Below are 23091 nucleotides of genomic sequence, written 5' to 3' on the forward strand. Positions count from 1 at the left end.
TCCAGAACCTAAAGAACATGACTGCCAGGTATAAAGATTTACTCTCTGATAAACAGAACATCAGGGGATTTCAGGATGTTTCTCACATTGTATGGACTCAGGAAAAAGAACTTTAAAATTGTCCAGAAAAATGGATCTAAAATTTATCAGGTATATTTATGTGTATCTAACATTTTCCCTCCATTTTCTTAATAGTTTCTATATGCAGATCCAAATCCTGAATCTTATTTAACATGCATGATTTTACATCTCATGTCGGAAATTTTTTATTTAAATCTGTAACATTATGAGGGTATCAGTATTCCTAATATTTTATGGGTTTTTTTTTTAAAAGATTTATTTATTGAGAGAGAGGAGAAAGAGAGCGGCGGTGGGGCGGGGGCAGAGAGAGAGGGAGAAAAAAATCTCAAGCAGACTCCCTGCTGAGCGCGGAGTCCCACAGCCCCGAGATCAGGACCTGAGGAGAAACCAAGAGTTGGGCACTTAACCGACTGCGCCACCCACGTGCCCTTTAATATTTTATGTTTTAAACATAATTTGATGCATATCAAAGTAGGGCAGAGCCGAGTGGCTAAGAGAATGAGTTCTGGAATCAGACCAACTGGGTTTTAGTTCAGGTTTTGTCACTTTATAGCTGCGTAAATTTCTTAGTCTCAGTTTCTTCATCTGGAAGGTGAAGATTACGAGGGTCTCAATCTTAGAGGGTTGGTACGAAGACTAAGTAAGTTAATTGGTGCAAAGTACTTATTACAGTACTCCGCACATGCTTGGAACTGCATAAACTTTCATTATTTTGTTGCCAGATTTTTAGAAATACCAATGCGCATTCATCTAATTTTTTATTTTCAGGGTCGGTGCGCTAGAGAGAACTGCAAGTACCTTCACCCTCCTCCACACTTAAAAACTCAGCTGGAAATTAATGGACGCAACAATCTGATCCAACAAAAGACTGCCGCAGCCATGTTCGCCCAGCAAATGCAGTTTATGCTCCAGAATGCTCACATGTCATCGCTTGTAAGTCACAGCTATGTCTCTGAAAAACTGCTTTTTTTTTTTAAGAATAAGCCCTTGCCGGGCTTTCGGGAACTTAAGTTACAGAAGGATGTAGGATGCCTGCTAATGTGTTAATTGACGCCACGAAGCTGTTGTGCGCGTGAGGGGAGCATTCGGGTGTGTTGGGTTTAACACCTGGGTTGCATTTACCATGAATTCAGTTTATAGAAGAATATTAATAAAGGAGCAGGGGCATTTTAAGATGAGGCGGAGGTCTGATTGTTATTACAGGTAAACCGTTGAATGCTAGGATATTAATCCAAACAAATTTCCTGGCTCTTTCATGGCAGTTTTGTTACTTTTTAATGGGCTTTTTATTTTGAAATAATTATAGGTTGAAGGAAAAGTTGGCAAAGACAGTACAGAGAGTTCCCATATTACCCCTCACCCAGTTCCCCCCTGTTAATTTCTTATGGCATATTTGTCAAAATGAAGAAACTGACATTTTACACATTGCTATTAATTAAACTCCAGATTTTATTCAGACTTTATTAGCTGTTCCATTAGGGTCGTCTTGCTGTTCCAGTGTCGAATCCAGGGTACCACGGTGCATTTATTTGGCTCCTGTCTCCCTTCTCTCATCTGGTCTGCGACCGATTCTCAGTCTTTCCCTGTTTCCCATGACCTTGATATTCTTGAGGAATCCTGGCCAGATATTTGGTGGTGGTTTAACTTAACCCAGCCACAGAGTTCGCTTTTGCAGGAATTAAAAAGATTATGCTGCCATTCTAGACCAGCGTCTGGTATTTTTATGGATCAGTGAGTTGAAATGGATCCTTTAAAAAGTAATTTTGTCCTATTGAGAATTCATCTTGTCCTGATACCTTATAATATAAAGTTGCAATTTAGTCTTAGACCTTTCATTATCTAGATACTAATTGGAAAGGGGTATGTTGTCTTCATCTGTTACCCATTTGGTCAGTGACTGTGTAATAAACTCACTGAAAGCTAAAGACCATATAGCTTTTCATGAAAATGTGCTCTCAGCAAAGCCTATTTCATTATAAAATCGATTCTCAGAATTCAAGGAAATCCGTGTGGACAGGGCAACCCCTTCACTGGTACATCTTTATAGTTAGTGCACAAAACAGGTGGTAGGGGCCTTGATGAGTCACTGAAATTTTGCACCATGATCCTCTTTTTCCAGAAGGTCCAGACAGCTTTAAGTAAAGTTATTTACTTGTTTGTTTAGCATCGCCCGTACTAGTAGTTTGCCAAAAACATTTGCCTTGGAACTCAGCTGATTAGTTACATTGATAAATTAGCTCCCAGAAGGTCATATGGTTGAACTCCTTCTTCAAACTCTTTCGTTAGCTTTCACACACTGAAGTATTTTAGTTCCTCCCTATTTCTAAATGGGTAAGGAAGAGAAGGTGTTCTAGATTCTGGGAATAGTATGAACAAAACCACAGAGAAGTGAATGTGTGTGGTGAGTCCAGAAAATGTGAGTAGTAGGGGAATAAAGCAAGGGAGCTTTTCACCCACCATTAATACTGCTCTTGGCCTCTCGTGGATCTCCCAATTTCAGACTGAGCAAAGAATAGGGGCCAGATTGTATTACACACCTGAGCCCAGCATGTGTTTTTTTTCTTAGGTCAAGAGACAGCATTGGGGCATCAATCAAATGCCCGGTTTCAGGGAATCAGAGAGCAAGGCCTGGGATAAAGTAGGGGTAAAGGCAGAAGGCAGACTATTCATCTTCTATTCAGCCTCCAGGAGAGTCTTTCCGTTCCCCGTCTCCACCATTCATGCATTATTGATCATGCTGGCTCACCCTGGAGACTAGGGAGTGGCTTTTTTTAGAGTCCAATAAGAGATCCATTGAGTTCTCCAGCCTCTTGTGCTTTCTAATTGAATTCTCCATGCTTTCTATAAAAGAATACATTTCCCTTTTTTTTCTTCCATGAGGGTAATTTCAGATTTCAGGCTGCAGAATATGACTGATATGACTCACAGGAGTACAATTTATTTTATTGCATATCGTAAGATACAAGACATTACTTAGAAGACCCCAGGGAACAATTGGAAATTGCTTTTCTACCTTGTAGATTATTTAACAATAGCTGTTGTGATGTGATAAACTGATAAAAGATTAATTTCTGCAGTTATTATGTATACAAAAAACTAACCCCAAGATGATTGATATGATCCTATTTTGTGGTCTAGAAAGGTTTGTAGGCGTGTTGTAATTGCACTAGTGTGAGCAATTTTAAGTGACATTTACCAGTCTGATTTGAAAGAAATGTTCTTTATTATGGGTCTTGATATTACCATAGAAGTAACATATGATTTTACTTGATATTTCTGGTACCTACGCTCCCCAAATAACTCTCTATCCCTTTTAACCCCCCACCACCCTGATAATCTGATTCTTCTCCCTAGGCTAGTCAAGCTTTTGTTTAAACTTCCAATCCTGATATTTGTATGGTTGCATATTAAGCCCCATTTGGTATCACTGGCTTGAACTTCAGGTCTTTCCACAAAGCATACTTTCATCCGTTTCTAGGATACCAAGAGAGCACATCTGCTTTCGGAAAATTGAGTATGGTTTGCTTATTATAAGCCCCAGATAAAGAGAATGTCAACCTAAATGGGATGGTAGCTTCAGAACAGATTCTGTTCAGTGTGACTGAACAATGAATAAAAGCCACACCTAGTCAATTTGGGTGGAATGCTTGCCATAGCAGGCAAGTTTGTTCACTGTATTTAACAGGTCTGAATTGACATTTGCTAGTATAAAATTCCACCCCTGAAAGCTTTTGCTAGCTTTATTAAGGAAGTTTAGCAAGTGAGACAAGGGGCGTGACTCTCCAGTGTTTTTTGATGCAGTTAAGAGATAGTTTCTGATGTTCACAGCAAAGAAAAAAAAAATCATGTTTAAGAACTCCCCCTGGCATAATTAGGAGGCAAACAGGAACCCTGTAGAAGAATTTCAGGGAAATCAGACACACTGTATCGCTCTCAGGCAAACTAATGTTTTTAAATTTGAGTTTCACAACCAGGAATTTTCATTACAGGAGGAAGGATTCTCATTGGTGGATGTAATGTATGCATATATAAAGGTGATATGGTGTCATAAATCTATTAAAAACATTTCTGATTTAGACATTTTGCATAATCTATACCTATCCATGTCTAGTAAACCCCATTAGTTTCTCTCTTTGAATGTGGTGATGCACATGGAAACAGTTCTTTACACGCAGGTGTACTTGACTGACCCAGTCAAGTGTATTCACCTGATGATTTATATAGAGGTTATTGGTTCAGCCATTGGGGTGTGCCAAGTCCCCTGGTCTGCTATATGTTTTTCGTGGCCTTCATTCCTGTGGCCAAGTTAGGGTGTTTCAAATGACAGAGGCTATCAAAATGGGTTCCACTCCAGACTTGTCCTTTATTGCAAATAGTATCATCTGATGTCTGTCTGAACCCTCCCCACCTTTTTACATCATTTCTGTAATTCTGTGTACCAAATACATTTCCCATAAACAAGCTCATATGTTTATCTGACATTAATATAGCAAGGAATGAAGGTGAGGTAGCACCTCAGAACCAAAAGGGGAAAAAATAGGAATTTCCAGTAGCTAGGAGGAAGGGAGATACACTGACAAGGAACAGTATCTGGAGACCAGCGTTTTGAATGCTTTTCTTTTTTAATTAAATAGGAGCTATAAGGTGTTGTATTATTCCACGAAACTTTGGACTGCAACAGTTTTAAGCGAAAAGAAGCAGAGTTGCAAAATAATTTATTTACTTTTTCATTTTTGAAAATGTTAAGTACTTAAATGATTCAGTAGTTAAAGACAAAGGATAGCATCCTTCCCTAACCATGATACATTCTACATTTTGCCGATTCACATCAGAGTTACAGGTTTTCTAGTTCACACAGTTCACCTATAGTTCATATGGTTCACACACAAAGCTAACTTCATTGGCTGAAGTATCTGCTATCTCCCTATTGTCATGGCTCTTTTATTAAAAGTTATCATGAGGGGCGCCTGGGTGGCTCAGTCAGTGAAGGGTCTGCCTTTGGCTCAGATCATGATCCTGGGGTCCTGGAATCCAGCCCCATGTTGGGGGGTTCCCTGCTCAGTGGGGAGTCTGCTTCTCCCTCTTCCTCTGCCCTTTCCCCTCACTCGTGCTCTCTCTCTCTCAAAATAAATAAATAAAATCTTTGAAAAAATAAATAAAACTTATCATGATAAAAGGTGGGCAAGCCATTTTGTAGATTTAATGGAAAAGGAAACCATGTCTGTATTCCAGATGACCAGTCTCATGGTCAGTACAGAAATTACAATGTATTTTAATGAAGGTTCTTCAGAGGATTTTGCAGTTTATCTACTCTCGAAATGATAAATGATGACATTTTGTTCTTTCATCTCAACGTGCTTACATCTACATGTTTTGTAAAGTGATTTTTGCAAAATATGTAAGTTGGTGATGACAGGCATTATGTATTTATCAGGTTAATATGCTCTTAATATAATTAGGACTGCCATTATCATGTCATTATCATTGACTGAGGTTGACCAAATCACACCATAGGAGTGTATAGAGTGCAACTAGCCCCAAATTCCTCTGGATTTTACCATGTTTGCTGAAAGGCTAGACAAGATTTCACTTTTAGATATGGCAACTGAAGCCTAACATTATTTATTTGTTCAACAAATTGTGCCCACAGGTAGGCTTACCTTGAGGTTAGTGAAAGCTCAGGGCCCCTCATTTGCATGGTCTCCATCCAAGGCCCTGAGAGGAGCCCTAGCAATGTGTTTACATGTGTTTGTAAAGTTTGCAAAATATATTTGTGTATTCTTTGTTCTTAAGACTCCCCTCCTCTACCCAACTGCCTAAACTTCAGGCCCCACAGATCCTAGATTCACTCCTGATTGCAATTACTGGTCCAAAGTAGAGTCATTATTCAGGTTCTTTCCCTAGGCTGTGTATGTCACACAGCTTGAAGCTCCTTTTGTAGTCAAACAAAATGAGTCCCACCAGCATAAGTTTGCTGCCTTGCCCCAATTCTGTTAATACACAGTGTGAAACCTTGTTTGTTCAAAGGTTAAATGGAAATGCTACAATTTTGCAGCCAAACAGAGAGCATTTGTACATGATATCTTTTATGATGCCCCTTTCCTCTGATAGTAACAAGTCTCAACATTCTCCTGTTAACCTCCCTCATACATTCCCATGGGATAAATTCAACGTAATCTCCTCTCCGCCCATTTTGTGTCCTTCTCCTCTGGGGCTGCTTAGCTCCGTTGGCTAGTGCCTGGAGCTAATGAGACCATGTGGGCCCGTTAGCTTCTTTGTTCTTGATCATAGTCTAAGCTACAGCCAAATACCTCAAAACTACTTGGTGATCACCAGTGAATTAAAGGCAGGAAGTTTGGAGGGCTGTGAAAATCTTTTTTTCTGATGGAAGATAAAGCAATAGCAACAATCAACAAAATCAATACTTGATAATCTCACCTATCGGGGATGATTTTTTTCTTATCAAAACCATCCCCTTGGGGCACCTGGGTGGCTCAGTCGTTAAGCATCTGCCTTCGGCTCAGGTCATGATCCCAGGGTCCTGGGATTGAGCCCCACATCGGGCTCCCTGCTCCGCGGGAAGCCTGCTTCTCCCTCTCCCACTCCCCCTGCTTGTGTTCCCTCTCTCGCTATATCTCACTGTCAAATAAATAAAACCTTAAAAAAAAAAAAAACATCCCCTTGCACAGATCAATATAGTTCAATAGGGCCATCAGGAGACCTAGTGTAAAGCCTGTGGTTGCCCCCAGCACCTGATCATAATCTTAAACTGGTTCCCCCTAAACGATCCTATTTTGCCTTACTATCCTTTATACATCTACTAAATACTTTGTTAAAGATTTATATATTTATTAGAGAGAGAGAGCACACAAGAGCAAGGTTGGGGGGAGAGGGGCAGCGGGAGAGGGAGAGAGAGAATCTCAAGCAGACTCCCCACTGAATGTGGAGCCCAATGTGGGGCTCGATCCCACAACCCTGAGATCATGACCTGAGCCAAAATCAAGAGTTGGGCATTTAACCAACTGAGCCACTCAGGTGCCCCACATCTACTAAACATTTTAAACTCTTCTTTAGCTAGTCTCTGCTCTTAAACCACTCTGTGGATGCCAGTCATATTAACAATTCACTAGTCCCCTGGAACCACCCATTTTGTAATAAGAAGTTGCATCTTTTGGTCTATAGTATCATTAAGCCATTTTTTTTCAGAACTCTGCATTGGATACCTTCTGATACTGATGATTTAGCCACTCCAGTTTAAAAATGCACACATACAGGCACCTGGGTGGCTCAGTCGGTTAAGCGTCTGCCTTCAGCTCAGGTCATGATCTCAGGGTCCTGGGATGGAGTTCCATGTTCAGGCTCCCTGTTAACCGGGTGTCTGCTTCTCCCTCTCCCTCTACCCCTACCCTCCCCACTCGTGCTCTCTCTCTCTCAAATAAATAAATCAAAAATCAATCAATCAATCAATCAATAGAAATGTACACACACATATATTTGTGTATGCTTGGATGGGCACATGCATGTGTATAAATTATCCTGTGTCTCGTACCGTTTGATCTAGTATTTCCCATCTATGTGAAAAGATAGTTTGGGAGCAGCCTTCTGCTTAAAGTCTTCCTTAGCAGACAGCAAAACTGATGGATTTATTCAGTCTCTGTGCTACCACTTCTGATCCCTGATTGTTTCTTTTGTACTGTGATGTTTGAATTGGATTTTTCTAACTGGTAAACCTAAAAGTAATCAATGGCTTAGGAATCGCTTTTCATTCAACTCAGTAAATATTTATTGAGCATCTACTCTGTGCCAGACATTTAAGAAGTTAAGAGGTAGATAAAAAGATAAACTAGAAACCGTCTCTACCCTCAAGGAATGTATGATCTAACAATAGTAAGATGGTGAATTAATGTTCTTGTGATCCTCTTAATTTCTGATTTCTACCTGATCTTCTGTATTTTTTTTAATAGCTTAGGGCTTTTCTTTTTTTCCTCTGTAGAGTTATCTATTAGCCATGCAAGGTTTTGCTTTGATTTGTGTTGTTTTGGTGGTGGTGGTGGTGGTGGAGATTTGTTGAACTGTTGATAATCATAACCTTTAGCACCCATTTATTCTGGACTCACATGGAAATGTTTATAGTCTGCAGGCTTCTTGCAGCTTCTTTGCTTTTCTCAGCTCTTGTCACCCCCCCCCTCCATATTTTGTTCAGTACCCTTTGTTAAAACTGGGTAACACTTGATTTTCCTTTCCTAGTGGAATACTAGTTAATTGTCGCTATTATTACACAGTGGTTCACAAACAAATAATTTTTAGGCCAGTCCTTGTTCACTTTTCAGGAACAGTCAAAATTGCCTTGCCCATCTAAAGAAGAAGTCATTTGCCCTCTTGCCAAATTCTTACCTGTAGTGACCATGTGGTCTTATGCAGATCTGTGTTTAGGCACTCCGTTGTAAGTGCTGGCCTACTTTGCAGCTTCTCTTCTACCAAATATGGGCAGATCCAAACCTGATGTGTCCTCCCTTGCACGCTATGTTTTATACCTTTCACACTCACAGTCATCTATTGATCCTTTGCCTGCCTGCCTACCTTCAGTGCTTCCTCTTACTTGGAAACTTCTGTGATTAAGGTCAGAAAAGCCAGACCTAGATAAGGACAACTCTTCACTTTTGACCCTTGAATTTATTTATTTTTTTCCTAGCTCTCTCTTGGGCCACAGTGACTTATTCATTAACAAGTATGGTTAGAACATAAACACCACTATCAGCTTGCATCTGTTTATAAAGTTAAGTCTCTATTATTAAGGGACCAATTAACCAGTCTGGAGGTTCCATGGGCCTCCTGCAATGTGCCTTTTGGCCACCTCAGTCCCCGCAGAACATCACTCGGAGAGTGTGGAGATGACCAAGCAAAAACTCTGAAACAAAGATTATTCAGTTGAGCTCCACGTGAAGTTAGTCAAGTCTGGGGGAAATGAAAATTATACATTTCAGTGTGCTTGGGGATTATCTAAGGACAGAAATTCACATGGTGACAGTGGAGCTTCCTTTTATACTATATAAATGCTTGTTAATGAGCAATAAAATGTAGGTATTATGAGTGCTAGTAAAAGTTAGGAGTGTTATTTTTCTGGTATTAAAATCGAGTCAACAAATGGTTACCAAATGTTTGCCGTCCTATAAAAGAAAATGTTTGGTCGTCCACCTCTACACAGGAGCTCAGAGAGAGAAGGCCTCAATTATGTTGACTTCAGGCCAGGATTAGCCTCAGTGACTTAAAGTATTTTGCATTCATCCGACAATAATTGTAACTGACCTTGAATATTACTGAAGTAGCTATGAATAGATCTAAGCTGTTGGGGAGACACAAAGATTGCTTTAGCATAGCATTTCCCTTCTATTTCTTTATACTAGTTTGCGGGATAACCCATTTTAAATAATAAGTTAACATTCCTAAAATGTATGTGTAAACTAGAGATACTTATTTCAGGCATTCAGGCATAGTTTTTTATTAAGATGTTTCAGAATCCTTTAAGACCCAGTATGTGGTGGCTCCTAAATTTTTACCTTTACAAGAGTCCATCTGTCTTCCCATTCTTAATCACTGTGTAGTTATTGTTGTATAAAGAAATAGTTAAGAATCCTAATTTTAGTTCAATTAAAAAATATTTTAGTGAATACTGTAGTATTGGTTTCTAACACCAGATCTTTTCAACTTGCAGAATCTTGCCATAAGTATTAGATTTCTATACATTCACATATAAAATTAGTGCTTTACTCCAGAAACTGATGGGAGTGCTTTACTCTTTAGCATCCTCTAAAATGAGGGTCAGCAATGGTTTCTGTAAATGACGAAATAGTAAATATTTTAGGCTTCGTGGGACAAGAGGCAAAGTTGAGGATACTATCTACAACTTTTTGTTAATACAGGTCTCCTGATGAGCACAGTGGAATTTATTTAGGGATGCTGAAATATGAATTTCATGTACTTTTCATGTGTTATGAAATATTCCTCTTTTACTTTTTTTCAACCCCTTAAAAATGTAGAAACCATTCTCACCATCTGGCCATGCAAAAGCAGGCTGGCCAAGTCTGGCTCAGGGGCTGGAGTTTGTCAATCCTTACCCTAGAACATAAGCTCTTAGACAGTGGATAATCCAGAGCCCTGCACCAGTGGTGAATTCTGCGAGGGCTTTGAACTTCCTGAGGAAGTTCCATAGACCAGAGTCCACAGCTTTCCAAGAAGTCCAGGATTAAGGAAGATTAGGGGCCACCATCCTAGAGACAATCACTGACTTTTAGGTACCGTGCAGTCACTCCTGGGAATTCCTACCTAGTAGCTAATACTATTAGAGACATTGGGGGTAAATAATTGTCTAGATGATCTGGTTATTCATGAATCCGTTGTCTCCACCATTCCTGTTGGCTTTATAAGACTCAGAGGAAGCTGAAATTCCACACCTCTGGTTTTCAGAGGGAAAACCTCATATTTTCAAATATTTAGTAAAAATAATTTAGGTTCAAGTGAATATCTGAAACATATTTTAAGTGTCCAGACTGTTTCAGGCTGTAAGTAGAAATCAGATTCAACCTGCTAGGAACTTTTCTCTTTAAAAGGTTCTTTACCCCACAGGTGGGTTCTTGTTAGCTCCACTGACATGAAGGACTACAGTAGAGGTATAGGCAGGATGAAAGTTGCTTATTAAAACTGAATGTGTGAGCTTGCAGGCTGCTTAACAGGTGGCTGTTAGCCAAAGCTAAGCCCTTGAATGTTCAAATTCATGAAATGGAATAGTGACCCTGGGGCAGAAGTGGTGGTGGGAAAACCAAAAATGTCCATTTGAAAGTAAATAAGGGGGAGCCCGGGTGGCTCAGTCAGTTAAGCGTCTGCCTTCAGCTCAGGTCATGATCCTGGGGTCCTGGGATCCAGCCCCAGGGCGGGCTCTGCGCTCAGCGGGGAGTCTGCTTGAGGATTCTCTCTCTCTCTCCCTCTGCCCCTCCCCCCGGCTCGAGTTTTCTCTCTCTCTCCCACTCTCCCTCAAATACATAAATAAATCTTTTTTAAAAATTCAGTAGTTTTGGGGGCTCCTGGGTGGCTCAGTCATTAAGCATCTGCCTTCGGCTCTGGTCATGATCCCGGGGTCCTGGGATCGAGCCCCACATCGGGCTCCCTGCTTGGCGGGGAGCCTGCTTCTCCCTCTCCCACTCCCCCTTGCTTGTGTTCCCTCTCTTGCTGTCCCTCTCTCTCTCTGTCAAAAAATAAATAAAATCTTAAAAAAAAAAAAATAAATAAAAAATTCAGTAGTTTTTAAAGAGAATCATAATAATGGTTCTCACATTTATAAAAGGCAAAAAGCAAAACGTATCCAGGAGAAATAGTGTGGTGACTTCAGTGAGAAATTTACTATGAACGTCAGAGAGAAAAGAGAATTAGAACAGAGTACTATTGTGTGGTTCAAATACAGAGTTTTACCATGAGAGATTCTTGCTGATTTTTGAGACAACCATGAATCCTCAAGTTGATAAAGCGTGTCTTATCATGGAAGCATGCCTGGGTAGTTGTTAACAAGAGATTTCCATCTCATTCTATAAAATAATATCACATCAGCTAATTCCTGGAGCTTCGTATCTCATTCGATGAGATATGCCCTTATAGCTTTACATCACAGTGCCTCGTTGGGCTGGGGCAGCCCTAGACAGCTAGTCCTCCAACGTTAAAGCACCTTCCCTGACTGCACCATCAACTTTCCAGGTACCTGGTGTTTCCAGTGTTGAGGGTCCAAGTTCTTTCTGTCCTTCCTAATACACCAATTAGCTACTTTGATAAAATCATCTATGGTCCAGTGCAAATCGGGAAGCCCCTTCCTTCCAAGTCGGCATGTGGTTTTTTTTAATGGGCTTCATGGAGAAGGTGTGCAGGTGAAAATCTCAAGTCAGACCAGGGGGTGGGTTGGTGAATATATATAGCCCCTCACTTCATACTCCGCAGCCTCCCATTCTACCTGCATTTAGAGCTGTTCCTATTTGTGTGATTTAGCAGAAGGTATGGGTACAGCTTGATGGTGCAGAAGATTCATTCTTTAACGAAAGACATAAAAAGAAAGCAGGAGAGAACTCACAGCATTAGCAACACACCGTGAGACTCCACCAGGTGTACGTCAGTGCACTAACAACCTTATAGAGTCCCTGCTAGAAATGTACCACATTTAGCCGTGGTTTGTCCTTAATTTGTTCAGTGCTTACATTTCTTTTTAAACTTTATCATTGATTCTATCAGTCATTCACTAAGAATGGGGTACTGTAGTGGAGACAAGAGAACTATCAAAGAAATTAGAACCACATTGAGAGGAAAAGACGCCCACTTTGGAACAAGCTGGAAAATAACACATAAATTGATAAATTACATGGTTACAGATAATAAAGGCAATACATATATCAAGCTCTTTGAGATTGGGACTTTCGCAAGATAGAAAAACCCATGGGAGCCCTTTCCATTGCTCCTGCTTTCCTTTACAAGCTGTGCTCTAGTTGATACACCTTAAAATCCTGTCATCTTATTTCTTCCTGCCTAACAGGGATCCTTGGAGCATTTTTTAGGGCCCCTTTTGGACTGTGGATATCATCTGGCCCCCTAGGTAAAGACGAGGCTGGGCAAGTCAGATTCGTTTGTGAAGTAGAACCCCTAATTTAAAAAAAAAAAAAAATGACCATACGCATCTCATTTTGGGTGGACAGCAAGAAGTTGTTAGAACTCTCACTTTTCTTTAATCTACCCCTTTCTTCCACACTCCTTGCTGTCTTCCGTAATGGATAGTGGGCCCAAAAGAGAAGTAAGTTGTTGATAGGGTTGGTGGGAACTTCGGCAGGCTAGAGCCGGGCAGTGCTAATAGGAAAGAAGAAGGAATGGGGAACGAAGGGGCTTTCAGGAGAACCTGAAGTCGGCCTGCAAGGCACATTGCCTGTATATATGATATCGTTCGTGGCATGGTTTTTAGTTTAAAAACAGAAGCGCAAGAGAAGACGCATTTCAAAGACATTCCATCAATGAGACTTAACGTAGCTAATTCATGACTCAAAATTGTGTGCCTGGTTTGATCAGTTTACCAATAAATTTGTTACTCAATGAGATTTGTTGGTTTAAAGCAACTCCTGTGTGGTAATTAATATGAGACTAAAAATCAATCGGTAAATTTGGATATGACTTAGGCTTTTTGAAAGAGTGTGTCCTTGTGTAATAGTAGTAAGAATCTACTTACCTCTAATACCTTTTTTCTCTTTTAAACATACAGACTTCTTTTCCTATGAATCCGTCACTTGCAGCTAATCCTGCAATGGCTTTCAATCCTTACTTACCTCATCCTGGGATGGGCCTGGTTCCCGCTGAACTTGTACCGAATGCACCTGTTCTGGTTTCTGGAAACCCGCCTCTCGCATTGCCAGCAGCTGCTGGTCCCAAACCGATGCGTTCGGATAAACTGGAGGTATTGGTGTAGAACTATGTAAATACCTATAGGGTAGCTATTAACCGCATGCACAAAGCAACATTCTCGGAGCCCAGGGTTTTGAATGCTTTAAACAAGGGCACCTGGGTTTCTAGCTTATGGAGTACAACCTCGAGAAAACGGTAAAGGTTTTACTACTGCAGTCGCACCCTGCTGTGAAGTGCATTGATTCGGTCGTACAACAGGTCAATGTCTTAGCGTGCCCAACCCCAGACTCGCTGTGGAACCGGAAACCTGGTGGGAACGTTCCTTTTCCCCAGGCTCCTGCTTGACAGACTGCAATGAACTGTATTGTTAATGAGTCTCAACTTGCTAGAATAATCCAACTGGGGGATGAAAAAAAAATAGACTAACTCTCTATGAATGCAGAATGTGAAACGAGTATCATAGAATCTAAGCCTTTTTCTCCATCTTAAGAATGATGGACTAGATAAGAAATATCCTCCCTGCCTATGAAAAGGCAATCTAAAAGAAACTTCAAACAGCGTTTTGATTTAAGGAAGTCCTTCAGTCTTCCCTTGTTACGCTTCACAGATTGAAAGAAATAGCTAGTCCGTTTCATACAGAGTCAAAGTCATTGGCTGACTTAAATGCCTGGCAGTGTATCGTAATAGAATCTGATTGTACACGTAGCTCAGTCGTGAGCCACGATTTTGCTGGGGAAAACTGCATGGCTGTGTGATAAAGACTCATCTTGGAGTCAAGCAAAACAACCGCCTCTTGCAAATTTGGCTAATTACACTTCAGGCTGTGAATTAACTGGAAGATTATTAAGTGGTTTTCCACAATACTTTTAAGCACTTTGATTTCAAAGTAAGGAAAACAGACAACTTTGCTTCGGAGGGAGCGGAGTATTTTTCCCTTGGACTAGAAATGTCTGTGTTTACACCTCACACTGAATATGGATTTACCTTATCCTTCAGCTTTTTAGATTTTTCCTAAATAGATGACAAAATCATGTAGACTACTGCTCTTGCATTTGCTGGCGAAATAAATAAAAGCTAATCACCTTCCAGGCATCAATGTGATGTGTGTTTTTGTTTTGTTTTAATTTAAGGTTTGCCGAGAATTCCAGCGTGGAAATTGTACCCGTGGTGTAAACGATTGTCGCTATGCTCACCCCACGGATGTTTCCATGATTGAGGCAAGTGATAATACCGTGACGATCTGCATGGATTACATCAAGGGGCGATGCACCCGGGAGAAATGCCGGTACTTTCATCCTCCTGCACACTTGCAAGCCAAACTCAGGGCAGCTCATCACCAGATGAACCATTCAGCTGCTGCCGCTATGGTAAGTAAGAAGGAACCAGGTGTTGTGGACCGTTGCGGGGTAAATGATAGTATATTCCCCAGCTTGTCGAATATCCTTGTAACCATAATCTTGGATAGTCATGAATGGATCTTACTCTGAATAGCCAGGGTTATAAGCTGGAAAAGAGAGAACCTATTTATTCTGCTTCATTCACTGAAATTTTGTCAAGATAATCATTTCAAAGCTTTACTAACGATTTTCATTGACCGTGCTTTTTCCCCCATCTTTAGAGGAAGGCTAAATTATGTAATTTAAACAGGAAATTATTTTTGAGTGGTTTTTGATAGCCTGACTAATCCTAATAACCTACAAAGGCAGAAAGTTACCTCTCGGCCCCGTGAGCCACCTTCATGGACACTGTGCTAGTAAGGTAGGAGGTCGGGAAAATATACGCACAGCACTCCGGTGTGATGGGTTGAGAAATAGGAATTAGGGTTACTTAAGTTGGTTATAGCTATCAGTGACTTTGATAAGCGACTTGCAATTTCTTTTTTGACGTGGGCCTTTCCTCGTGTCATAGGGTATAATAATCCTAATAAGGGAGCAAACCCTGAGGAAACCTCATGATCCCGAAGCCCATGACAGGAACTTACCACTTCCTAAACGAGATGCATTTATTTTCAAACATCCCTATTTGTGAAGAAGGTTTCCCTCACATTGAGTCGCAATCTACCTTGCTATCACTGGAACTTAACACTAATTTCATTACACAAAATAAGTCAGTCCCTATTCCATAGGAGTGGGGCTCTCGTGTCTTTTTTCTAAGGCAAGTACTCCAAATTTCTCCAAACTTTTCCCAGGGAGTATAGATGGAAGGACACAGCACCAATTCTCCCTTGATCTGGAAATCAGTCTGTTGATGAATTTTAAAAAGACTTCACCAAGTGGTTTTGGTCTTAAATTCTTTTGAATGAAGGGATTTTAAGCTATGGAAATAGCAAGGTCTCCAAAATGTTCAGTGCAGATTTTAAACCTCCAATTCTTTGATCACTTCTGTTGGTGGCATAGAGTTTAGGAGCAGTGTGGGTCTATAATAGAGAGGAGGAATACAGTAGGCCCCCTAAAAAGAAAGGTTCTCATATGCCTGAGATATACAAGGAATGGCTTGTTTATGCCATTGAACACCTGTTCGTGCTCAGTCATGGGGCCTTCATATGTATGTGTCCATTTCTCATGACTTGGCTGTGTTTGGTAGAAAACATATAAGTCAGCCCCAAATTTCCATGTAGAGAGTTAACTATTTGTTATCTGGTAGGCCTTCATTTGGTACTTGTGAATATCAATATAAAATTCCTTTCTGAGTAACTGATCAGAGCAGAATCTTAGCAGGAAGGTCAGATTGGCCACCAGAATTGGTTCAAGGTAAGATCAAATAAAGGAGGCTTCTTGAAGAAATGTAAGCTTTCTGGAATACTACTCAGCCATCAAAAAAAAAATGAAATCTTGCCATTTGCAACGACGTGGATGGAACTAGAGGGTATTATGCTAAGCGAAATAAGTCAATCAGAGAAAGACAATTATCATGTGATCTCACTCATATGTGGAATTTAAGAAACAAAACAGGATCATAGGGGAAGAGAGGAAAAAATAAAACAAGACGAAATCAGAGAGGGAGACAAACCATTAGAGACTGTTAACTCTAGAAAACAAACTGAGGGTTGGTGGAGGGGAGGAGCGTGGAGGGATGGGCTAACTGGGTGATGGACATTAAGGAGGGCACATGATGGAATGAGCCCTCCTTATATAAGACTGATGAATCACTGACCTCTACCTCTGAAACCAATAATACATTATATGTTAATTGAATTTAAAGTTTAAAAATAAATTTAAAAAATAAATAAAAGAAGCTAGGCATAAAAAAGAAAGAAATGTAAGCTTTCTGTATTTTTAAAGATTCAGAGTTGAAATGCTTTGTAAAAAAGTTTTTTTGTTGTTGTTTTTTTTTACCTTCTTCATGTTCATGTGCATAGCTCACCTTGACTTCACTGAAAGCAGTTTGTATGCATTTAAAAGCAAAAGACGCGAAGGGTAAATATTTAGTTCCTAAAGGAAAATAGAGATACCTTTAGACTTTGTGATCCACAGGAAAAAGGAGGTCATGGCTTGCCCCCTTTTTGGCATGTGGAATGCTAGTCACTCAACACGAGTGTTCCTGTCTCCTTAAGAGTTTGGAGCATGCCTAATTCTTGTCACTGGGACATGTTTTTTAAGTCACATGTAATTTGCTGACAAAAAAAAAATAATTGTAAAAACTCATGTCAAACTTCTCCAGTGAATCTGATCCAGGAGCAAATTTGAGTATTATAAGCACAGTGGGATTTTGAAAGAAGTGTAGACATGAAAGAAGGATTTTAAATTCTAATGCATTTTAGAATTAAACCTGACAAGGACTTAATGAAGCCAGTGATACATCCTGAAATGCACAGCAAGCACCTGTAAATGAGAATTGCACGCGTTTTGCTGTCTATGTTATCTGGGTGGGGCGGGTGGTGGGGAAGAAAAGAATTTGCTTTTCCCTCACACGTTAGTTGGGAGAAGCACAGTTATGGATTTGGACCTGAAGTCCTTCTAGAATTTAGATTTTGTTTTATGGAGCTACAGTATCATCTGTTTTATCACCATCACCACTGATCTCCTAGATCCATGTTGAAATTTTAGCTGGCCAAAATCCCTTTCCTGCTCTATCTGTTGCTTCTACTCATCTCATTGTAATAGATTCATGGATGAACATCCCCGAGATGTTAATTTTAAATGATTATTTGCTGTTAAGCTTGAGGTCACATCTTGCTCAAGTGAGGAGGCCCCTTTTTATTGGCCTAGATGAGTGAAGTTGAAAATCAGGGTTTTTTTTTCCCTGTATGTGTATTTCCTGTTTGGGATTAAGTACTCATCTAGTCAATTGCTCAGTGGATAGGCTGTCCTGGTGAAGGGTTCCCGGGCCACACTTTATCTAACTGCTGCCTGCTTGCTTTGAGTACATTTTTTACTTTCTCTGGTGCTATTTATTAATCCCTCCCTCCCTCACAGGCCCTCCAGCCTGGTATGCTTCAGCTGATACCAAAGAGATCGGCACTTGAAAAGACCAATGGTGCCACTCCGGTCTTTAACCCCAGCGTTTTCCACTGCCAGCAGGCTCTGGCTAACCTGCAGCTCCCGCAGCCGGCATTTATCCCTCCAGGTGAGAACAGGGCTCTGGGCCGCGCGAGTCTAGCCATGTTGTGAATGGGTACAGCGCACACCAGCTGCCAAAGAGCTTTAATGGAGAACTGTGCACAGGTGTTTGGGTTGGAAAGAAAACAAGGCTGTTAGACTTGCTCTGCCAGTCTTTCAGACCAAATGTCTCTATGATTCCTTAAAAGTAATGGTTTGAAATCAAACGAGGAAAAACTGTTGACATTTTTCTTTTTAGCATTTCTTAGTTTTTGCTTCTGATGATTGTTTCACTTGATTCAGTCTCAAACTAATTCCTTGACTCTTAGGTATCCCTTGAAAAGACACTGGTCACCCTTCAAAAAAAAAAAAAAAGTTTCCCAGCTTCAGCATTGCAAAAATACATCATCTGTATATCTTTGATATGCCAAAGATAGTTATAATAAACCTACCCTTGAACTTACAGTATAGTGTGTGTGTGTATATATATATATATATATATATATATATATATATATCTCACATACTTTTAGCCTTTAACTCTTATACCAGTTAATATAAAAAATAGAGCAGTTTATCATATTTTCCTGATACTATGCAGGATATTTTGTTACCTTCTACATTCAAATATATGTAATACCATAACAGTTTTGTACCAAACTGAATAGAAAATTTTGTTCAAATAAATACCACATATGAGGAGAAATACTTTTCTTCCTGTGGTTCAGTACTTTAAGAATGAGCATATATTAGGAATAAATTGAAAATACTAACCACTGGGAGTACAGTAGTTTTTGTTTTTTTGTTTTTTTGGTTTTTGTTTTTTGTTTTTTACCAGAATCATAAATGCCCCAGTTTGGAAACTATTATTAAATGAAACTGCTATGCTTTAAAATTAGTTTAGAGAACCTTATTGACTATATAAACGTACTAAACACATGGTATTATATACCTACACTTGAAAACACCCATTGGTTAATTGATAAATTAATCAGCTAATTAATTTAGAAAGAAGCCATAGAAAACCAATCTTTAACCACAGTAGTTCTTTATTTAAAAAAACAGAATTTTTACAATTTTTAGACCTTTTTTGCTGGATATGGCTAATTTAAAGTCTAGATTTAGGAGCGAAATGTCAGAAGAATCCCTTTCCCCCTAATTAATAACAAAATTAAACCCTGTTGGGCTGAGCGCCCCCTCTTGATGAAAAACCTATTTGCTCTGTGTTCATAGTCAAGTTCACCACTGTGAGGTGGATGAGGCTGTGGTAATAGGTGTCCAAAATAAAAATGCAATTTAAGCGAGGTAATTCCTTTAAAGAAAAAATTAACGTTCATTTTTATACCTAAGAATCCAAGAATTACTTTGATTACCTGGATTGGGAGCTTAAAACTAAGCTGTAATTGTGAGCATGGGAGTTTACTGGATTTGCATGTGCTCATTAATTAATATTGCAAAGAATATCTTTCTAGTTAAAAATGATTTCTCTCCGTAAAGGTTTAATAATGAAATCTCTCTCCTTTACTTTTCACGCTTTTCTGCATGGTGTACAGGGCCAATACTGTGCATGGCACCCTCTTCAAGTGTTGGTAGGTTTTGTACAAACATTCTCAACTTTTTCTAATCCGAAAATAAGTGTTTTTCTGTCATGACTGTGAAAGAGATGAGTGACTGGTGATGTGGTTCATGGGCCACCAGCTTGGGAGGAAGGGGCATTTGGAAAGCGTCAGGGCACAAAGAAGAGAGAAAGCGGGCAAGGTAAAGAAGCTTGGAAGTGGTATTGTGGCCTGCCTTTGCTCTATGGAAGGCTGAGCATATTTATGACAAAAGTTGCAAGAAGGTACTTAACTTCTCACTGCAGTTTCACCACTGTGGCTACCAGACCTTTCCCTCTCCTACGATTATAATGCAGCTATACCGTGATTAGAATAATTTATATGTACAGATATCCTAGAAAATGAGTTGCATCGCTAAGCGTAAGCAGGTTAGGGTACTTCATCCCCAGTAGGAAGAAAATAAGAGAATTCTGCACTTTTGTATTTTAAAACTGATATTTGTAGCGCTCTTTGGACATTTTCTGAAGAGTGAAGATTTAATAGGGTGCTGTCTGTTTCACATCTCTGTCATTGTGGAATGACAACAGTGCTACCCTCTTGAGTCCTAGGTGATCGCCACTGGGGCCAAATACTGACCCTGCCATTTCTCTCCTTTCATCCTAAAAATTGCAGCTGAACTATTTTGAAACATTTCCTTAGCCAGCCAGAATGGGCAGTTTTCTTCTTAGCTTTACACCTGTTGCTTTCTAACGTGTAATTCGTAAAGTATAACAAAACAGTTCTTGCCCCCCTTCCCCCACCAAAGTTATCCACAAGATCTAAATCATTCTATGTTGACAAGGAATGAGTTAGGCAAAGCTAGAGCCTTCTGTAGTGTTCTGGGATGAATTCTGTAGTGTCCTGGGAGGAAATGCCAGGAGCATGGGAACCAGGCACAACAGAATCCTTTCAGAATGACTCTTTGGGGATATGTGATTCTTAACAATCACTTACCCGCAGATCCTTTAATCAGTCACCAGTACAATCTGGTAGCCATCTCAAGACCATTTTTACATCACTAACATTGAAGAAGACAAGAAAGTGACTTGTTTCCATTGTAGGAGTTCTCAGTTCCTCCAGTCCATGGGCACAGACCAGGGGAAAATAGCTCCATTTGATGCAGGGAGGAATTGTCCCACCGCACACCCCCCACCCCACCATGTCCTATCAATCCAGTGCTTTTCATCCTTTTTGAGAGTTTGCCATAGCCTGACCTCCATCCTATTGGTTGACCAGAGTAGATGCAGAACCCAAAAGGGACAAACAGGTTTACTGAAATAAAACAAAAGGTCAAAATGACACACAGTAGTAGCACTCACGAACATAGCAGGGGGTGACCCCTGGCCTCGGAGGTGGGGCCTCCGTTATGGAGGGATCGGCTGTCCCCTGTAGGAAGTAAAACATGTCCACTGATACTAACAGGAGCATCACACATGTATGATTAGAACAGACTTCTGCAAGTTGGTGAAATGTGTAGGAATGCAAACTGCATGCTTCAGTGGCACTGTGCTCCGAAAGGGCAAGCAAGAGTGTTCTTAGAATCAACAAGTGATCCACTAAGGGATGTCTATAGGTAACGGGTTACTGGAGATACGCTTAAGGGGTAACTACAGGATTTCTGTTAATCACCACTTGGGGTACATTTGTGGTTTCTGTGACATTGTGTATACTGATTTTCCTCTCTCCAGGCCATTTACTTTCTCTGTAGACTTTCAGAAAATCTGAACTCAATGGATGTAGACATAAATTATTATATATGCATGCTCGCCATTCACGCTGTACCATTCACACATTAATTCCTTAGTTTGCTTTCCAAAATGAGCTAGAAATGAGAAAGGCATCCCAAAAGCTTTTAAAATGAGACAGAAACTAGACAAGGCAAAAAGAGAACATCCTGAAAGAGACGTGACAGCTGCTAACCCTACAGTCGTCGCTTTAATAATTGCGATGAAGACAAGATTTTGTCGGGTGTTTACTAGGAAGCCCCCCATGTGTTTGTTTGACAGACAGCGTAGATTTCCAAGGGATTTGCCAGAGGTGTACTTAAAAACCTGCATGCACAATCCACTGTATTCTTCATATCTTCTCCCCCACCACGTACCCACCAATCGAACTGCCTTTTTTTTTTTTTCCCACATTTAGATCAGATAAGTATACCTGTAACCGTCTCTATGCACGTGCCAAGCTAGTGATGATACTCAGGTCTCTCAGTTAGCGAACCCAAGCACCAATTCACACTTCCCCACTCACATTTCAACTGTGCATCCCCCAGTCACCTGCTCGACGAGGCATTCTAATAGGTAGCCTTGGTAAAATCAGCTTTTGTTCTATGCGCTCATCGTAGCCCCTTCCGAAAATTCGGCCTTTAAGTCAACTATGTAATGGGATTCTGCTAAACAACTAGCTGTTGAGAGTGATGCCGTTTTCCTTAATGGTAACTATAATGGGCTTTCCCCTTTTCTCTTTTTAAATTTTTTCCCCCTTCCACGCTGTGTTGCTTTGCGCTGTGATTGCATGTTGCACCCCGGTGTGTCCATTACGATGATGTCCCATGGCTTCTTGCTGTGCTACCTACCACGCCCCGTCCCATCGTTTTCTGTCATGGTTGCGTAAATGCTCCACCCTCCCGTGTGTTGCTTCCGTGGTTGCCTACTGAAAGTGCCCATGATGCACGGCGCAGCTCCCACCACTGTGTCTGCAGCACCAACACCTGCCACCAGCGTCCCCTTCGCTGCAACAGCTACAGGCAATCAGGTTTGGCCGTTTATTTTACCTGTTCAGACGTAGAGAACTACCGTGTGTTGCTAAGGCACAGTATATGCCTTTGGGATTGGCGAGAGACACTGAGCCGTACTCCTGGGTGTTTCTTAAGCAGTCGTCACACTTAGAATTTTTGTTCTTGTGTATCTTCTGGACGGGTGTATCTGCCACCCATCCTGAGGTGAATCAGCAGTTTTCTCAGTTTCAGTCAGTTCCCGGAGGTCACTCTTCCTATGCTGTCTTCACGATTGCTGCTGTCACAGCAATCCTCAAACACGTATACTAAGTACTCCTTAAATACTTCCTCATTGGTCAAGAGAAGAATCTATTTTCTTTTACTACCAGTGTTTCAGTTATTGCGTTTGAACTTGCCCTTGGTACTCTCGTCACCTTTTACCTTCAGATCTGCTGGAAAGAAAGCCAAACAGCACTTCTTTCCAGGGTACAGATATCCTTATCATTAGCCCGTGATGACATCAGCGCTGTCACACTGACACTCCGACACTCGGTGACATTCAGTGATGATGTTAGAGATCTCACACGGACCTTAGATGTGCCTGTGTTGTTGTGATTTTCATTTGCTTTAGGTATTTGCAGGTGGAGTCCAAGACAGATTTTAAATTGGGGGAGAGTCTCGAAATTGTCATGAGATACATAGAACAATCATCGTGTAACGTGAGGGCTGTTTTGCCTTACTG

General features: G+C 40.5%; 1 protein-coding gene across 1 annotated transcript in view; it reads left to right on the top strand.

Annotated features, from left to right (window-relative positions):
* MBNL3 (muscleblind like splicing regulator 3) overlaps window positions 1-23091 on the top strand; it is a 59665-nt gene that overhangs the window by 33947 nt on the left and 2627 nt on the right. The window contains exons 2-7 of the mRNA XM_032428333.1: window positions 850-1014; window positions 13361-13552; window positions 14631-14867; window positions 18021-18066; window positions 19592-19627; window positions 22293-22387. Of these exons, the coding sequence (XP_032284224.1) occupies window positions 850-1014; window positions 13361-13552; window positions 14631-14867; window positions 18021-18066; window positions 19592-19627; window positions 22293-22387 (771 nt within the window). The remainder of the gene's footprint in view (window positions 1-849; window positions 1015-13360; window positions 13553-14630; window positions 14868-18020; window positions 18067-19591; window positions 19628-22292; window positions 22388-23091) is intronic.

This window comes from Phoca vitulina, unplaced genomic scaffold (genome assembly GCF_004348235.1).
Source record: "Phoca vitulina isolate PV1807 unplaced genomic scaffold, GSC_HSeal_1.0 scaffold39, whole genome shotgun sequence".
NCBI lineage: Eukaryota > Metazoa > Chordata > Mammalia > Carnivora > Phocidae > Phoca > Phoca vitulina.